Source organism: Nyctibius grandis, chromosome 10 (genome assembly GCF_013368605.1).
Source record: "Nyctibius grandis isolate bNycGra1 chromosome 10, bNycGra1.pri, whole genome shotgun sequence".
NCBI classification, from domain to species: Eukaryota; Metazoa; Chordata; class Aves; order Nyctibiiformes; family Nyctibiidae; genus Nyctibius; species Nyctibius grandis.
In genome coordinates, this window is record NC_090667.1 from 24,922,463 (window position 1) to 24,938,221 (window position 15,759).

At 43.1% G+C, this 15,759-nt stretch overlaps 1 protein-coding gene across 1 annotated transcript in view; it reads left to right on the forward strand.

Annotated features, from left to right (window-relative positions):
- The window catches only part of SETD5 (SET domain containing 5), a 69,555-nt gene that overhangs the window by 27,474 nt on the left and 26,322 nt on the right, over positions 1–15,759 (forward strand). Inside the window, exons 3-13 of the mRNA XM_068408955.1 lie at positions 2,920–3,025; positions 3,884–4,095; positions 4,416–4,474; positions 4,882–5,069; positions 6,115–6,153; positions 7,675–7,917; positions 13,382–13,530; positions 13,857–13,974; positions 14,408–14,517; positions 14,803–15,049; positions 15,258–15,338. Of these exons, the coding sequence (XP_068265056.1) occupies positions 2,920–3,025; positions 3,884–4,095; positions 4,416–4,474; positions 4,882–5,069; positions 6,115–6,153; positions 7,675–7,917; positions 13,382–13,530; positions 13,857–13,974; positions 14,408–14,517; positions 14,803–15,049; positions 15,258–15,338 (1,552 nt within the window). The remainder of the gene's footprint in view (positions 1–2,919; positions 3,026–3,883; positions 4,096–4,415; positions 4,475–4,881; positions 5,070–6,114; positions 6,154–7,674; positions 7,918–13,381; positions 13,531–13,856; positions 13,975–14,407; positions 14,518–14,802; positions 15,050–15,257; positions 15,339–15,759) is intronic.

Sequence of the window (15,759 nt, forward strand, 5' to 3'; positions counted from 1 at the left end):
TTCTTTGAAATACAGACTGTAGCATCTCTTTACAAAAATTTACAAAGGGCGTTTTGGAGATAGATTTCCCCCATGTATTATTTAAAGGTAACTACTGTGCAAATACCTGTGTGTCAGATTGATCGGTGTAGAACACATATTGCTACAGACTCCATTAATTTTGAGCTGTAAGAGCAGTGGGCTAGGGTATGAATCGTTGTTTTTCCCTTCCATCTTGCCCTGATTTGACTACGCATAGAGTTTGACTACACAGTCCCACTCTCTGCAAGGCTGCTAATGCTCTTTTTTGTCTGTCTTGGCACTGGCCCCGTTGTAGGCATTCTTCTTCATGATGCTTTGTTCCATCCTAAAGCCCATAGTTTTACATGTTGTTTTTAAACAGGGAGTCAGAATCTAGCAAGTCACTCATCTGCAGTGGGTATATGATCCTTCACTTTTCAAGATTTAACATTCAGCATTGCTTGTCACCATGCTTCTCCCACACCAGCACTTTAAAGACTCAACATGCAGGAATTTTAAACTGTTTATGACAGGAGAAAGAGTGCTAAATAGTTCACTCACGAACTAGGCACTTTGCTTTGAGAGCTGAGCATCTGAGCATGGTAGAGAGGAGAGGCAGATATATCTACACACGTCCCTTGTAACATTTAAATATCAAAAAGACTGTCTGTAGATCTTCTGCAAAGCATTTTCTTTTTCTCTGTTTGTAAGAAATTTGTAGGTCCAACTTGAGGCTAGGCTGGGGTGCTTTGAAAAAAAGGCTTTTGAAGATTTCTGAATTGGTTTCTCTGTTTTCTGAAAACTGGGAATGCCAGGACTTTGTTCTCCAGGCTTTGCATTGATGCACTGTTACTTACTGCTGAAGTGTCCTTCGTGAGTCTGTTCAAAGTTAAGACTATCCTCCACTTCTCCTTTGAAACTCTAGTTTGATGCATGAAGTCTAGGGTACCTGAGCTTCTTGTCTCTTATAAGGGCTTGATTTCAAAGATATTCATCATGAAGGCAGTGGGAAGGTAAAAGGAGAACTAGCTGGCCCTCTTTTCAGGCTGAGCTTTAGCATCTTCCCCTGGCCGCTGATGGTGCTGAAGGGTGTTTGTGTTCATCTGAGCGTGACATGGAGGCTGCAGAGCAGTTTTGCTGTGTTAGTCTGGCTGCGTATTGGAAGTTGTTGAAGGTCCTTGGCGGGCTGCAGCTGAGGAAGCATGGGCCCCAGCGTTGTTGCCCCTGGATACCGTTGCACCAACAATCTTGAAGTTTTATTGCTCATGCTCACAGCAGCATTGCTGGTATTCCAGGCTGACTGCAGCTAGGAATGTGGGTGACTTGGACAGAGGACAGATCTGCTGCTTAGGCTCTTCTCCTTCTAATATTGTTTCTGAAAATACAAGCAAGGCTGGAGCAAGCTCTGCACAGTGCCTTTTATTAAGAAATACATCCTCTGAGAGGTATCGTCATGTATATCTCCTGCTTTTGGCAATTTAGCTGGATGTAGTTACATTGAAAATGAACTGTCCTGTCATGCACCTAAATCCTGAGCTACAGAAGTGGTGTTTGCATAGTTTAAGGTCTTCTACTTTCTGCAGTTCTTTGTAGAATAAATTATTGCTCCTTTATGTTGTAAAGACAGATCCACCTTACTCCAGAATAAGCCAGAAGCTCAGAAGGTTAGTGCGTTAGAGAGTATATCAGGTTTAGTGCCAGGGTGGGGCAAACTTCAGTGCAGCAGAGATTTCAAGAGCTAATAGGAAGTCCAAAGGGCACAGGGGTTAGTGTTCTGGGGTGGTGCCTAAACACTGCCCCACGGGTGACCACTGGCCGTTGGTGTTTGAGCACTGCCTGATTCACACTGACAATGTAGGACCCACTGAGAATTTTGTAAGATCTCACCAGAGCAGCAGAGGTCCAAGGTAAAGTTTTCCTTTCCCGTATTTTTCTTTCCTGCTTGCTCAGCTCCCTGCTAAAATTTTGAAGAAGATTGCAGCTACAGACATGATTCAGTAATACTCTGCTGTATTCCGGTATGGGCCCTACTTTGAATCTGTGCGGAGGTTAGCTGACTTGCATCTACTGCTTGCAGCAGACAGTGTGTTTCCTTGCTAGTATTCTGTCTGTAGCCTCATTATCTAATATTCCCTGCATTGAATTGCAGCTGTCCCTTCTCTGAGTAGGGTTTCTGCAGCTTTCTGCTAAGGGCTATATACCTTTCACTTTTAGCTGATTTTTTTCACCACCATGTGGTGGAAGAGCGCATTGTACCTCAGCAGCAGATCTCCTGTTCAGCACATTGCACACCATGTTGCTGCATAGAAGGCACAGGGCGAATCTGATTTGTCTGTGGCCACTGTCTGTCCAGGTCATGAATTTTTTTGCCTCTTTGTAACAGGAATCTCTAACTCCTGGTCTTTGCTGTCAAGGTAGCTGCAGGTTTTATGCAGACTTTATCACAGGACGTTGGACTTGGCTAACAATTTGTGTTGGAGGGAGAGAAAAGCACAGATGCAGGGAAAGCTGCTTAGCTGCTGTCTGAAATAAGCTGTTGCAGAGATATCATGGCAGTACTGTTCAGTGGCTTTGAGATTAGGCTGGCTGCGTTCAGATGTGAATGCTGAACTAGACCCAACTTCCTCAACTATAAGGAAACTGAGCTTCTTACATGCTAATTATCTTTTTAACTTCCCAGATTGAGACCCAGTTTAATGAGTTATCCAGGGTGGCCCTTACTCAGTTGCCTCCCTCTATTGAAAGCAGGTTCATCCTGTAAAACTTCTGCACACATGATGCCTGGTGAAGCACATAGCACCTTGATTTCATGAAGTTTCTTCATTTTGAGCTCATGTGTTGAGTAGAAAAGAGCAGTGAAATACTGGCACTAAAAAAAAATGATGTATTGATGGGTTTTACTTCTGGCCCTTTCTGCAGCCCAGAGTCTGTGGAAGCTAGTCCAGCTGTCAGTGAGAAGAATGTGTACTCCAGCCACGGCTATGGGGCCACCCAGAAACACAGCTATCGCGGGCTGCCTTACGCAGTGAGTACTCTCTCTGCAGTGAATCAGCTCTTTACTGTCTCCTTTACTCTTTTCTCCTTGTTCCATAGTTCTTTGCCTGTTAAGCCTCAGGAGTTTTGGCTTATTTATTAGGGAACACTGAGTTACAGCTGAGTTCTGACATACATTTTGCATTTTTGTGTTTGTTTGTGAAGTCTTGCATACTCTATAGGAAGCTTTATTAGTGTTCTAGGTGACAGATTTTTAACTAAATGAAGTATATGAATGAAGTGTGAATATATGATATTTTCCTGGTGGTAATTTTATGCCCCGTTTGGTTTATTGTGCACTATTTGTACTTGTTTCAACTGCACAGATTTTCATATTGGTAACTTATGAGAAACAAGCAACAGTCAGGAAGAGTGGGAGTGTGGCTTGAAACTGTGGGATGAGCAGGATGTCACAGAATCATTGAGATTGGAAGGGGCCTCTTGAGATTATGTAATCCAACCCCCCGATCAAGCTGACTCTGCTTGAGCAGGTTGCCCAGGACCGTTTCCAGTTGAGTTTTGAATATCTCAACAGGCGGAAACTCCACAGCGTCTCCAGGCAACCAGTTCCAGTGTCTGACCACTGATGTCATCTCAGATTATTACCAGTATAACAGTTAATGTTGAAATAGCCTAGTAGTTTTCATAGGTTTTGAATTTAGTTCGTTGGTGCAGAAGAAAGCCGTTTGCATCTTTCAAAGCTGTTGCTTTACTTTCTTGGTAGGTTGAAGAATTCAGACTACTGTTTTACACCAGTTGTTAAATAATAACCTGGGAACTGTGGATTTGGGACAGTTTCTAGGCGTCATATCTTCACATTAAAAGTAGTACTGCAAATACTTGTTTTCAGGATCATAATTACGGAGCCCCTCCTCCTCCAACGCCGCCAGCCTCTCCTCCTGTCCAGACCATTATACCTCGTGCAGAATTGAACGGCCTGCACTCGCCTGATGAGGAGAACTCTGGGGACAGCGAGAGCTCCTCAGAAGGAGAATCGATTCCCGCTTGGTGCCACTGCAGTGTCTCCCAAGATGGTTTCCTCCTCAAGTGTGAAAAGTGCAGGTAAGCTTTGGTGCAGTGCAGATATGGACTGCTTCTCGTGTTGACTTCTCATACCGAACCGTGTCACGTTTGGGCTGTGGGACAGACTTCCTTTTGCTAACTGGAGCGTTCTTCCCAGTGCTTTACCTAGTATTGACCCTCCTCCTTTGCGTTGTCAGCCTGACAAGTGTTGGTGGCACCAGGAGTGGAGATGAGGATGTTAAATCGATGTTCTTATCATCCTGGGCCCCACTGAGGGCACGCATCTTGTGACATCCTGTTGAATTTCAAGTGACTTTACTCCTACAAACCAGCTTCAATTGTGCATTCTCCTTTGGCAGAGGAATGAGCAGGGGGAAGGTGATCAGACTCCGCCGCCGGAAGCAGGACAACGTGTCAGGTGAGCCTGAGGTTGTAATTCTGATAATAGTGACTTTTGCTTTCTTTCTACAAGACGTTTGTCTTTTGGCTGCTGTAATCATCTAACTGTGATCAGTGCCTGCTAATGTTCTTTGCCTCCCAGCCACTGGGATTTTCTCCTCTCCTCTGCCTCACCTTGGTTAGCTCTTGGGAAAATCAGATTATCTTGTGAACAGAAAAGGGAAATGTTCATCAGTGCCATTCTGTGGGATATCAGAAGTTTGGGAGACCTGTTCCCACTTTGAGTGTGAAAACTGAGGTGGTATAGTTTTCTCAGGGAAGAGCTATGCAGAGTCATCAAGTCATCTTGATGAAAATGGGCATAAGGGTAAGCTGTTCTCTCTGGGATGAATAAAAACATTGCTAAGGAAGCACTCCTCTGTCTAGGTGGGGACAGCAGTGCAACCGAGAGCTGGGATGAAGAGCTATCTCCCTCTACAGTGCTGTACACAGCTACGCAGCACACCCCTACAAGCATCACGCTGACTGTCAACCGTGTCCGTAGAAGCAAACCTAAGAAGAGGAAGAGGAGTACAGAAAAAGCTCGCACTGCTCCGAAGGCCAAAAAGATCAAGGTATGTAGAGTGAGGCAAGGTTGCTGCAGTTCCTGCTGAATGCTGTGTGGTTTATTGTTGAGAGCAGGTTGACAAGCTGGCAGTAGACAAGAAACTTTTGTCCTGTAAGGAATTGCTCTTTCTGCTGTAATAATGTGACACTTTGTATTTGTGACCTGCTAGAGTACGTGGCTGTTCGTTTAAAAATTACCTTACGGAAACTCCACCCTTATTTCCCAATGCTGTCCATTCATGCTCAGAGCTTGGACTCACATATTCTCCCTTCTGCTCCATTAGGATTTGGGGAAGTAGCTTTTGGAGTCTGTCTGTTTGTGGCAAAGGGGCAGTCTGTGAATGCAATGAAAAACCAAGGGGGCGTGGCATTTCTTAGCAGGCTGTGTTAAGGAATCTGGGCTGCAAAGCTTCTTGGCACTGTTCTTCAGGGACATAGATGGTACCTGTGTGGAAATCTATGTAGGTAGTGATGAACATTTGTTGAGGGATGACTTTACTGTCTTTTTTGTGAGGATTTGAGGACTGAAATAATTTTGGGTTGCTTATATTGGAATGCAAGTTTGTGAGCAGCTGGTTCTTTCCCATCATGTGCAAGCTTTACCATGATTTTCCCCAGGCTAGGTTTCCCTTGAAGTTCTTCTGGTAGGCACTGATTAAATAAAAGGCTGAGAGCAAGGACCCACGTGAGGTCTTCAGGTTTTCTGTTGTGAACCAGCTTGATTCTGGTGCTGGTCCTTTCTTTTGTCAAAGCAAGTGGTGTTAGTTGGGACAGTTGGTTTTGATCTTGAGATTTTTACTAAGTGTGAGGCAGGCCTTTTTAGTTCAGAAATCCTGGCCATCAAGCTTTGCAGCAGTTTCCACTGGATTTGCATTGCGGAGCCTTTTTGTTCAAGTCCATTGCTACTTGTGTAGATCTTCCTGTAATTCTTGCTGTCTTTTGTTAAGGGTTGGTCTGTTGGAGTAAGATCTAGTGTGGTTCTGGGACACTAATTCTGAGGAAAGGTTATATAATACTTTTTGTTTTTTCTCTCTCTCCTTGTTCGGGGGACAGGCATTTCGAGAGGGCTCACGAAAGTCTCTGAGGATGAAGGTGAGTGGAACTGAGAAGCCTCTGTGATGGTGGTGGGTATTTTTTTCCGCTGTAACTTTGCGCCTCTCTTGGTTTGCCTGGGGAATTTTTGATTGTGGGACCAGCCTCAGAATAATCCCAAGCCTTACCATGCACTGCAAACAGGCCTGTTCAAAAGATATCACAGGGATTGCCCCTTGAACCTTGCTTTTGCTTCAGATATCTCTGTCACTTTCTGTAAGCTAATGTCATCCAGTTGCAAGAGATATGACTGCTTCATGACACCTGGGAGTGGGGTGTTTGATGTAAGGAATGTAGAAGTGGTTGTAGCCACTCTCTGTGAGGTCAGTTACCACTTGATTGCATCAAAGATATTTTAAGCTTGGGCATCAAAGTAGCACACAAGGTTAATGTTGGGTGTCCCTAGCAGTGTTACCTTTATTCTCTCAACACCCTCTTACTAGGGATGGGTGGGATGATACAGTTATGTCTGCCTTTCTGCAGTATTGGTAGGTGTGGCTGTCTGATAGAAAGTTTATTTGGCAAAAAAATAGGCTTGCACTTAGAGCTAAACATGTTCCTAGAAACACCAGAGTTGCCTTAAAGTTCATTCAGTTCCACCTGACCCCAGTACTGTAGCTGACAGTGCCTCCTAGCAGGTGGGTCAGAGGAAATAGCACAATCCTGTGGTATATCTGTCTGTATGCACCTGTCTTCGTAGTACTCAAGTGCCTTGAGAGGGTAAAAATGCATGACAACTCTTAATACTTTTAATATAAATGATGAAAATAGTGATTGTTCTTCAGTGGTCCTTGTCACTAATACCTCAATGTCACATGTGTGTCAGTCCGTTATGAAGCCAGTTAAGTTACTGACTTCTGGAATATCATTTGTTGAATTACTTCAACTATGGTCAAGTAATGAATGAAGCTGCTTTTTTTCCCTCCCTTACAAGATGGTATGAACAAATTACCTGATTTTGCCCTCTCTGCTTTACACTGCTTAGGACTTGCAGTTTTAACCCTCCAAGTATTAGCTTATGCTTTACATTCAGTTTCTCGAAACCTTGGTGACCATTTAGCTAGAGGGTTCAGAAGTATTTTGGGATCAGTCACTGCAAAGATTGAGATGCAATCTAGCATTATGTTGGACATGAGTGGGTTGACTGTAGGACAAGCCTACATGAGATTTATTTACCTTTGTGGTGTTCTGTTCCTTTGCTTTTTTTAATCTACTTAATTATGTTTCCAGAGTGAATTAAAAAAACTTTTTCTGGCCATGTACTAGCTTAATTTTCTTGTATGTAACAGTGCCAAATACCAGCTCTCAAGAGGTCTTAGTCTTGCACAGAGTTCTCCGTAGATTCCTAAGTGACACTTGTACAATGTTTGGGCAGATGCAGGTTCTGAAAAAGGTGTCCTCATAACTGACGCTTTCTTAGCTTGGAATAGATTTGCCTTTTTTGTTGCATATTACATGCTCAGAGCACTGTGGGTAGTTTTTCCCGTTGTGTGCTGGCCGTTCACCCTTTGCTGTTTGCAGAATTCCCCGTCTGAAGCGCACGCCTTGGATGAAAACACAGCTGAAGGGTGGGAGAATCGAATACGACTCTGGACAGATCAGTACGAAGAAGCCTTTACTAACCAGTACAGCGCTGATGTACAGAACTTGTTGGAGCGTCACCTAAACTCTAATAAAGAATATGTGGGCAAAACTGCTATGCTAGACACAATCAACAAAACGGAGCTGGCCTGCAATAATACTGTCATTGGGTCCCAGATGCAGGTAAGAACCATTGTGACAGAAGTGGGGTAGGTCAGGTCCTCTGGTTTCTAGACATAAGACGTGGGCATGGGTGAGCAATGTTGTAGCTGGTCATGTAATTTCAGACCAATAGACACAGATATGTTATAAAAGGGAGCAGAAGAGATACCACTACCAAGACAGATTCAGAAACACTCGCATTCAACTAAACCAGTGTTGCTAAGCTGTCCAGTTCTGGGCCCCTCAGTTCAAGAAGGACAGGGAACTGCTAGAGAGAGTCCAGCGCAGAGCCACGAAGATGATTAAGGGAGTGGAACATCTCCCTTATGAGGAGAGGCTGAGGGAGCTGGGTCTCTTTAGCTTAGAGAAGAGGAGACTGAGGGGTGACCTCATTAATGTTTTTAAATATGTAAAGGGCAAGTGTCATGAGGATGGAGCCAGGCTCTTCTCAGTGACATCCCTTGACAGGACAAGGGGCAATGGGTGCAAGCTGGAACACAGGAGGTTCCACATAAATATGAGGAAAAACTTCTTTATGGTGAGGGTGACCGAACACTGGAACAGGCTGCCCAGAGAGGTTGTGGAGTCTCCTTCTCTGGAGACATTCAAAACCCGCCTGGACGCGTTCCTGTGTGATAAGGTCTAGGCAATCCTGCTCCGGCAGGGGGATTGGACTAGATGATCTTTCGAGGTCCCTTCCAATCCCTAACATTCTGTGATTCTGTGATATTTTGTACAGTTCTGTGACATGGTTCACAGGTATTTTACCATAAATGCTTTTGGTCACTGAATGGCTTGAGGCAGAACCAGATCTATCACTTGCTGGAGATGGGAAATTTCCTGCTTTCCAGTTGAGTTTTTCTGTCATTTTGTTTTGGTTTGTTTTTTTTTTTTTTCCCCTTTAGCTCATGTTCTGTGGAAAGCTATTTTAAAGAACCTTTCAACATTATTTCAATATTTGGGATGATTATTTGGGCTCTGGTAACTTCCAAATACTGCACAACTACAACTGATTTTAGGGAACTGTCTCTCCCTAACTTTTCTCTTTAGAGATATGCAATGATGGGTGTCTTGCCAGCTTTATGGAGTGCATGTAGACAAGGAGAAACAGGAAATAGATGTGTTTGTGTGGTGTATGTCCTGCCTGCTACTCTTCTCAGCTGATGTTTCATCTGGTCCATGCATTATTGAACAGTGAGCAGCATTCCTACTCAGTTCAGGCTTTGTGGGGCTGCCTTGTCCAGGAGAATGGAGATAGGGCTGCCTTGTCCAGGAGAATGGAGATAGGGCTGCCTTGTCCAGGAGAATGGAGATTGGTGCAGCTGAAAAGGATGGGCTCCCACACAGATGTGGGGCCTTTCTTCTGTAGAAGGGGAGCAGAGTCAGAAACCTGAATATCAGGTATATGTTTGTGCTTGAATCACTCTTGTTTGTATCAGCTGACTCACCGCTCTGTGAAGTTCACGTGCTCCCTCCCACTTTTTTCTCTGCTTTCATGTAGGTGAAGCACATCAGGCAGAGGACAGATATTGCCAGTAAGGGAGAGTGCAGAAAGAGGACTTTGGACCCAACTTTCTTCCACTCTTACCTCTAGTTCTGCAATAATAAGACTTCTGTGGGGGTTGGGAAGAAACACTTCTACTTGGCTATGTGAGTAGCCTTCCTAGAGAGAGCAACTGAGAGAAATATAGGGAAGAAAAAGTTCTGCTTCTCTAGAAGCCTTAGTATTTTCTGAGTCTAAATGTAAACTCTTCTATCCCCTTCACATGAGTTTAGGAAAAGTCCTGAAATAAATAATAAAACATATGCTGTTTCTTTTTATCACCTTCATAGAGTACAGCAGGACAGATGATTATAAAAGATACCATACATAAATGTGCTTGTTCTTGTCATGCTGTCTTGCCCTCTCCCTTCCCTGCACAGACATAGGTTTTCCCACAGGGAAAAGTGGCCAGCATTCCAAACCAGAAGACCCCAAATGCGATATATCCCAAAGAAACAGAAAGATAGAAAGTTACAAAACTTCATAGAGAGCTGCAGTTATTCTAAACAAGCTGTAGGTAGGTACCTGTCGTTGCGCATGCTGGGAAAGTATAAAGGGACATAGTAGCTTTGTAGTTCCTCTTGGATACTGAGGAAAGACCAGGTGTCTGTCTGGCCTTCTGCTTCTCAGCCCTTATGTCCTTGTTTTCTCTGTTCAGCAGATGGCTGGGAATGTTGGGAGGAGGATAGCCTGCACAGGCGTGGAGTGCGTGATCTCTCATCCTGTGCTTTATATTTTTGTTCCACTCATTTGTCTCATCTTTATTAGACAAACAGAGAAGGCTTCTTGGTTTGCATCAGTTGTCTTTTAACTAGATATCATTACTGGATGTAAAAATAGCTTTTCTGGGAGATAAGGAAGTAGGTACTTTGAGCTAGAAGAAAAATTAGGGAGGTCATGTCAATATGCAGATAGCAGCTGTGTGTAGATGGTGGGTATTGTAACTGCTCTATTTGGCCATGAAGACTGGAGAGGGGAGAAAGGAATAAAACCAAAATGTTTTATATGCCCTGCATACTCTCACAGTTGAGAGAGTTTTTTGGCCTGAGTAAACAATGATGCAAGTGTATACTTTAAAAAAAGAGAGAGAGAGAAGGAGGAAATGTGACCTAAAAGCTTCCCCAAGCCAGGAGGAGTAGGGAAAATTGTGTTGTTATACATGCAGGACATGGGATTTTGGTCATTGGAATGTTTTGGATAAACCAATTCTCAACTGTCCTAATGATGCAAATATGAAGCTGTTCAGTGTCACGGATAAAATCATCTTAGTGCTGGCTACTGCCAGATGCTTGACAAACTGAAAGCTGTGAATCACTTTTCTGCCTGCTGTTGCCAAACCAAACCCAGGGTCAGTATTTGCCCTTTGTTGCCTCTGATAATCGCTGACTTGAGCTCAAACCCCTGATTGATTTCACATTCTGAAGTGAAGAGCAAAAGGGCCTTTATAAAATAAAGCCACTGAGTATTATGCAGATGTTGCTCTGCAAACATACCAGAACAGTTTTGTCTGATTAGCAGTCAGCAGTCCCTGGCCTATGACATGAATAAAATCATTTGTTCGTTTCACACATGATAGCATGGCAGCTAATCCTCTTCATATTTCTAAATTCAGAGAACGAAAACAAGCTGAGCTAGGGTCTTAGCAGAAAAGCTGTGAGATCATTCCTCTTTTACCCAACTCAGATAATTGTTAAGTGTTACTGATGCAGAGCTTCTCTTTCCTTCATGGGCTCTCTTCTCTTCCCACCACCTCACCTTATCCCAGCTGCGTTCCCCAAGCTGTTTTCCAGCATCAGGTGCACAGTAATACAAGTCAGTCGTGGGCCAAAGCAGAGAGTGAAGGCTGCCAGACATTAACTCGCATCTCTGAAAGATACTAAGAGAATTTGATATTGTAGTAGAATAATTCAGGTTGGGAGGAACCACTGAAGGTCATCTGGTCCAGTCCTCCTGTGTAGAGCCAGCTTAGATGAGAAACTGATAATAACAGCAAACAAGTGGTAGTAGAGAAACAAAATTACTCAACTGGAGACAAGCTTGTGTCTCAGTCCTAATTTATCTACGAACTTCAGATGCTTTCTCCTTATCTCCTGTCACACACTAACAAATCTAGTCCCATTTATTTATTCTGTGTTACCACAGTTAGATAGTACAAAGTGTATCCAATTTTTCTAAAATAATTTAGCCACTACTCCCAGCAATGTAAACAGTCTTATCCTACAGTTCACTTGTGTCATGGGTTTGTTGATCAGAAATTGGGGCCAACAGTGTGGCTTCTTAGTCTGGAAATAACATGTTTCTTTTATGCCAGTTCAGTAGACTTGCGGAATCCTCTGTGAGCTGCTATCAGGACCTGAGATACGAAGAGATAAACGACACCCTGCAAGGCTTTTCAGTCTCCAATACATACATGCAGGTTTTTCCAATTGCCAGCAGATACAGTGGTATGAAAAAGAGATATACCTCATAGGCATGATAAATGTAGCACTGGATATATCTCTAAGAGGAGATGTGGAATAGCAAGACCATTACTCCGATCTGCATAGGTTTCAAACGAATATTCTTATAAGGCTATCTTTATCTTGGACCTGAGTGAGAGAAGTCAACAAATAGATCTATCTTTAGTGGCTGATCCAAGATCTGCAGTGTAATGTCATAGTTAAACAGTGAAAGTCATCATCTTCCCAAAGAGGTTTAATTCAGAGCACATACAAGATTGCTACAGAAAAAAATCCGTGGTTCAATACTTTCACATGGTCAGTATGGAGAGTTTCGTTTGGTTCCCGGTGCAGTGCTGCCTTAAGGCATTAACTTTATTTTCACAAGGCTAGAACGTCATGTGTTCTGTCGTTGTCCACACTGAGACCCTTCTTAAGCTAATGTGGTTTTTTTATCCGTTTCAGCAGACTGCTCAGTAGCTGTTTCTAACGAGAGACTTTTATCAGGAAAAGCTAGGAGCTTGCTTCTAATAAAATCTTGTGGTTTACTTCTAATTTAGATAGATAACTCTCATTATTACTGAAGTAAGAACACTTTTGCCTCAGTTCACTCCAGAAAAGTATCAAAACCCAGGTCCTTATGCACAGTGAATAGCATGCTTAGGAAAGAGCAGGCACAGCTCTTGCAGTGAGGCAGCAAACCATCTTCATGTAATTTTTACTTGAAGAGAGGTATAACCTGTTAAGCAAGGAAAGTACTTTGTTTTTATGGAAGAAGTCTTTCCTATGCCCTAACGCTTATAATATCTGTTATTCTGTAAAATGTGTCATCTTTGAATGTCTGTGCTTAAAGAAAGTTGTCGTTTCATACTGTCAAAACACATTGTTGTGAAAATCCATTATAATAGAGCTGCAGACTTTAACATAAAGAAGATTCAGTAAACTGTCACTACTTAGTTAAGAATGTATTTCTTCATTTTAAAAAAATAAAATCCACAGCACTAGTTGAACAGGCAGATGAAGGGAAGTTTCTGGATGGAGATAGAAATTGCCAGCTTAAGTCTTTGGCTTCTTAGCTGGAATTTACCATCCTCTGCAGAAGGAAAAGCTTGTGTTTTTTCCTGTGAACGTGTGACAACCCACAATTTAGGGAAGATTTGAGTTGTTCTGGCTGTGAAAGTGGCCATAATTGCAGAGCAGTTCCCTGTTAGCAGCAACTGACAGGTCTGGTTGTGCCTCATAGCTGCAAGACTGAAGTACTTGGTCTGATAGATTTGTGAGACTTACTGTTGAAGGAAAGGAATAAATATTCTTTGCTTTTGATAAATATTATCAAAGTCATTTGTCATTAGTAAACTGTTACAGAATAAACAATATATTCGCCTGGCAGAGTTTCTGCATGTTGCTACTAGAGTAATGTTTCTTTTCATATAGGTAAAATACTCTTCATGAGTTAGAGGCCTTTGGTTTGAATTCTCATATTTTGCTCTGTTTTTTGTTACAGCTGCAGCTGGGAAGGGTGACTCGGGTTCAGAAGCACCGGAAGATCCTGAGGGCAGCAAGAGACTTGGCACTAGATACCCTTATAATTGAGTATCGAGGGAAGGTTATGTTACGGCAGCAATTCGAGGTCAATGGGCATTTCTTCAAAAAGTAAGAGTACTATGAAGTGATTAGTATGAGAGCATCATGGCACAGAGAGACTAGTGTCTCTATGGGATAATGCACACTTAAAGGGCCCTTGTCAGCTGTGCCATCCATAGAAAATGTGAAATCAAATATACAACCTCAGCTTGATGCTCTGCTTGTGGACCAAAACCCTCTGAAGTAGATCTGTTAAACTGTGATGATGGAAGTGCATAAGTGTCCAGAGCAATAGCACTGATGGAAGCGCTGCTTCCAGTGAAGTGAGGGATACCTGTTGTAAGTGCCGTGGGGATTGGGTGTTTTGGGATTGAGACGTTCTGTTACTTCTCCAGGCCATATCCCTTTGTGCTGTTCTACTCCAAGTTCAATGGCGTTGAAATGTGTGTTGATGCCCGCACCTTTGGTAATGATGCCAGGTTCATCAGGCGTTCCTGCACTCCAAATGCAGAGGTAAATTCTCTCTTCACCATCACTGTAATTGCAAATACATGTTTTACACAGGCTTAGTGCATTCCCTTTTTATGCATATACAAACTTAAAATGCAGTAAATGGGGTAAATTTTCTGCATCTCCCACTGTTGATGGTTTATACTTGGAAGATGAGAAAGTTTGGGAACATGAGTTTTTTCTTTGGAAGGAAAAGGTTTCTTTTATGTCTTTCCTTGGGCTGCAGAATGTTAGTTAGGGTAAGCAGGTGGTAGGAAGTGTAAGTGGAAAAGCACAGGATAAGACAAGAGCAGTGAAACAGGCTTTTCCCTGTGGAGGATTTAGGATAATTATTCATGGAATACATGAGAGCTACTTTGCAGAAGGAGGCTTCCCTCTTGGAAGTAAGAAGTGCAGCTTGTGGAGATGTTAGTTTCTCTCTACTTTGTTTAACAAGGTTCGTCATGTGATTGCTGATGGGATGATCCACCTGTGTATCTATGCGGTTGCCACCATTGCCAAGGACACAGAGGTTACCATCGCCTTTGACTATGAGTACAACATCTGGTGAGTCCTTCACCTCGCCCAGGAGTTCTCCACTGCCCTCCTGGACTGGACATCTTCCTCCAGCCCTTTCCTCGCATTCTACATTTTGCTCCGTTTTCTACTGAATTGCATTTTCCGGCTATTCTGTCCAGTTCTGCTGGCATATTCTCCAATAGAGGCCATAAGGTAGCCTGCTGTCCTTGCTTTGGCACGTGGTGAGATGTTTAGTAGGAGATGCATTGAATGTCTCTGTGCAAGGGTTGAGAAATGAAGAGTGACACGAATTATGTTTGTGTTTTGGAGCAGCAACTATAAAGTGGACTGTGCGTGTCACAAGGGGAACCGGAATTGCCCTGTGCAGAAACGTAGCCCAAATGCTGCAGAACACCTACCTCCACCTGTTTTAGGCACACTGATTGGGGCAGAAACACGCCGGCGAAAAGCCCGTCGAAAGGAACTAGAAATGGAACAGCAGAGCATTGCATCGGACGAGAACAGCAGTCAACAAACAGAGGAAGTTACTGAGGGACCTGCAGCAGTCAGTGACAATGAGGTAAAACTCTTGACGCTTCGTTATATGTATTGTCATCATTCAGTGGAGTGGAATCTGATCCAATACAGCACTGGGAGTCTTCAGAACAGAAACTGCAGGAGGCCTTTTTGAACCTTTAGCACGCACCTTAGGTTACAATGGGAATCTTGGCAATTTTAAAACAGTACCAGATTTTGTTTGACATACTAAGTCTGGGCTTGTCTTTCAGGTGGCAGAGAAGGAGGAGAAACAAGAAGGGGAGAAAGAGGAGCCCGCAGATGAACAGGGAGCCTTGGTGCACAACCGACGGGCAAGTACCTCTCAGTCTGAGTATCGTCCCCTTTAGGACTTGCTTCGTGCAGTGGCCAGCAGGTCCAATTGGTTATTTCACTTGTTTCAACACAACTGCCAACTGTCAGTGGTCTTCAGTAATTTGATTTAAAAACAAACAAACAATAAAAAAAAAAAAAAAACCACAAAAAAAAAAAACCACCCCCAAAAACTAGATTGACTCCACATCACAGGATTTATGTTAAGTACTGCAGGTTAGAAGGTACAGGACAGTATTGTTTCCTGGTTGAAAGGCTTAACTGTTACTTTCAGGGCTGTTCTATAGCCTAAAACATACCATTAACAAGACAATCAGCACCAGGTTCAAAAAAAGGTAATTGCACCCTTTTTATGTTCCTGCTGCCCTTCCTTATTGCCAGTACAAGAATTTATGGAGCCAC